The following is a 1,241-nucleotide window of genomic DNA, read 5'->3' as shown; positions in this document are numbered from 1 at the left end:
CCACAGCCTCATGTCTGTAAGGAGGAGGAGGTGGAGGCTCCTGTTGACCAGCAGCTCTGGAACCAGGAGGTGAAGTCCAGTATAAAGCAAGAGGACCCAGAGCTTCCTCACCCGAAGGAGGAACCAGAGGAACTCCTCACCAGTCCGGAGGGAGAGCCTCTTGTACTGAAGCAGGAGACTCATGTCGTCACGGTGGATCCGACTCACGAGGAAAATGACCAGAGTGACGTTCAGACTCTGTGCATGAAAGCTGAAGATGGTGCAGCGCAGACCGAGTCCGCTGTCAGCATGCCGGTTATAATCTCTGTGGTAGGAGCAGCAGACTTTGACCTGCTGATCTCTAACAGCTCTCATGTATCTGCCAGCCATGATGAAAGAGGTGGAACAAGCAGACAAGATGGTGAGATTGAGCAACAGTTCCAAACCCAGGGAAACGATAACGCCAGTAAGAAGTCATTTGTTTGCGGAGTATGTAGCAAGTGTCACACAAAAAACAGTCGCCTTAAAGTCCACATGAGAGTCCACACTGGAGAGAAGCCTTACATTTGTGAAGCATGTGGAAAAGCTTTTACACAAAATCAAAATTTGAAAACTCACATGAGAATCCACACTGGAGATGAGCCTTTCATTTGTAAGACTTGTGGCAAAGCTTTTACACGAAATCATAATTTGAAAAGTCACATGAGAATCCACGCTGGAGATGAGCCTTTCATTTGTAAAACATGTGGCAAAGCTTTTACACAAAATGGCAGTTTGAAAAGTCACATGAGAATCCACACTGGAGTGAAGCCTTACATTTGTAAAACATGTGGCAAAGCTTTTTCAGAAAATGGCAGTTTGAAAAGTCACATGAGAATCCACACTGGAGTGAAGCCTTACATTTGTAAGACTTGTGGCAAAGCTTTTTCAGGAAATGGCAGTTTGAAAAGTCACATGAGAATCCACACTGGAGATGAGCCTTTCATTTGTAAGACTTGTGGCAAAGCTTTTACACAAAATCAACATTTGAAAACTCACATGAGAATCCACACTGGAGATAAGCCTTTCATTTGTAAGACTTGTGGCAAAGCTTTTACACAAAATCAACATTTGAAAACTCACATGAGAATCCACACTGGAGTGAAGCCTTTCATTTGTAAGACTTGTGGCAAAGCTTTTACACAAAATCAACATTTGAAAAGTCACATGAGAATCCACACTGGAGTGAAGCCTTTCATTTGTAAGACTTGTGGCAAAGCTTT

General features: G+C 43.6%; 1 protein-coding gene across 1 annotated transcript; it reads left to right on the top strand.

Annotated features, from left to right (window-relative positions):
- Positions 1–243: 243 nt before the first annotated feature.
- On the top strand, positions 244–1,231 carry LOC137917530 (zinc finger protein 383-like; the record flags this gene model as incomplete). The annotated part of the gene is made up of 1 exon (XM_068760247.1): positions 244–1,231. A coding segment is annotated over exon 1 (988 nt), but the record flags the coding sequence as incomplete, so codon positions are not given.
- Positions 1,232–1,241: the final 10 nt, after the last annotated feature.

Source organism: Brachionichthys hirsutus, unplaced genomic scaffold, assembly GCF_040956055.1.
Source record: "Brachionichthys hirsutus isolate HB-005 unplaced genomic scaffold, CSIRO-AGI_Bhir_v1 contig_238, whole genome shotgun sequence".
NCBI lineage: Eukaryota > Metazoa > Chordata > Actinopteri > Lophiiformes > Brachionichthyidae > Brachionichthys > Brachionichthys hirsutus.
This window is presented reverse-complemented; position numbering and strand designations above follow the sequence as displayed.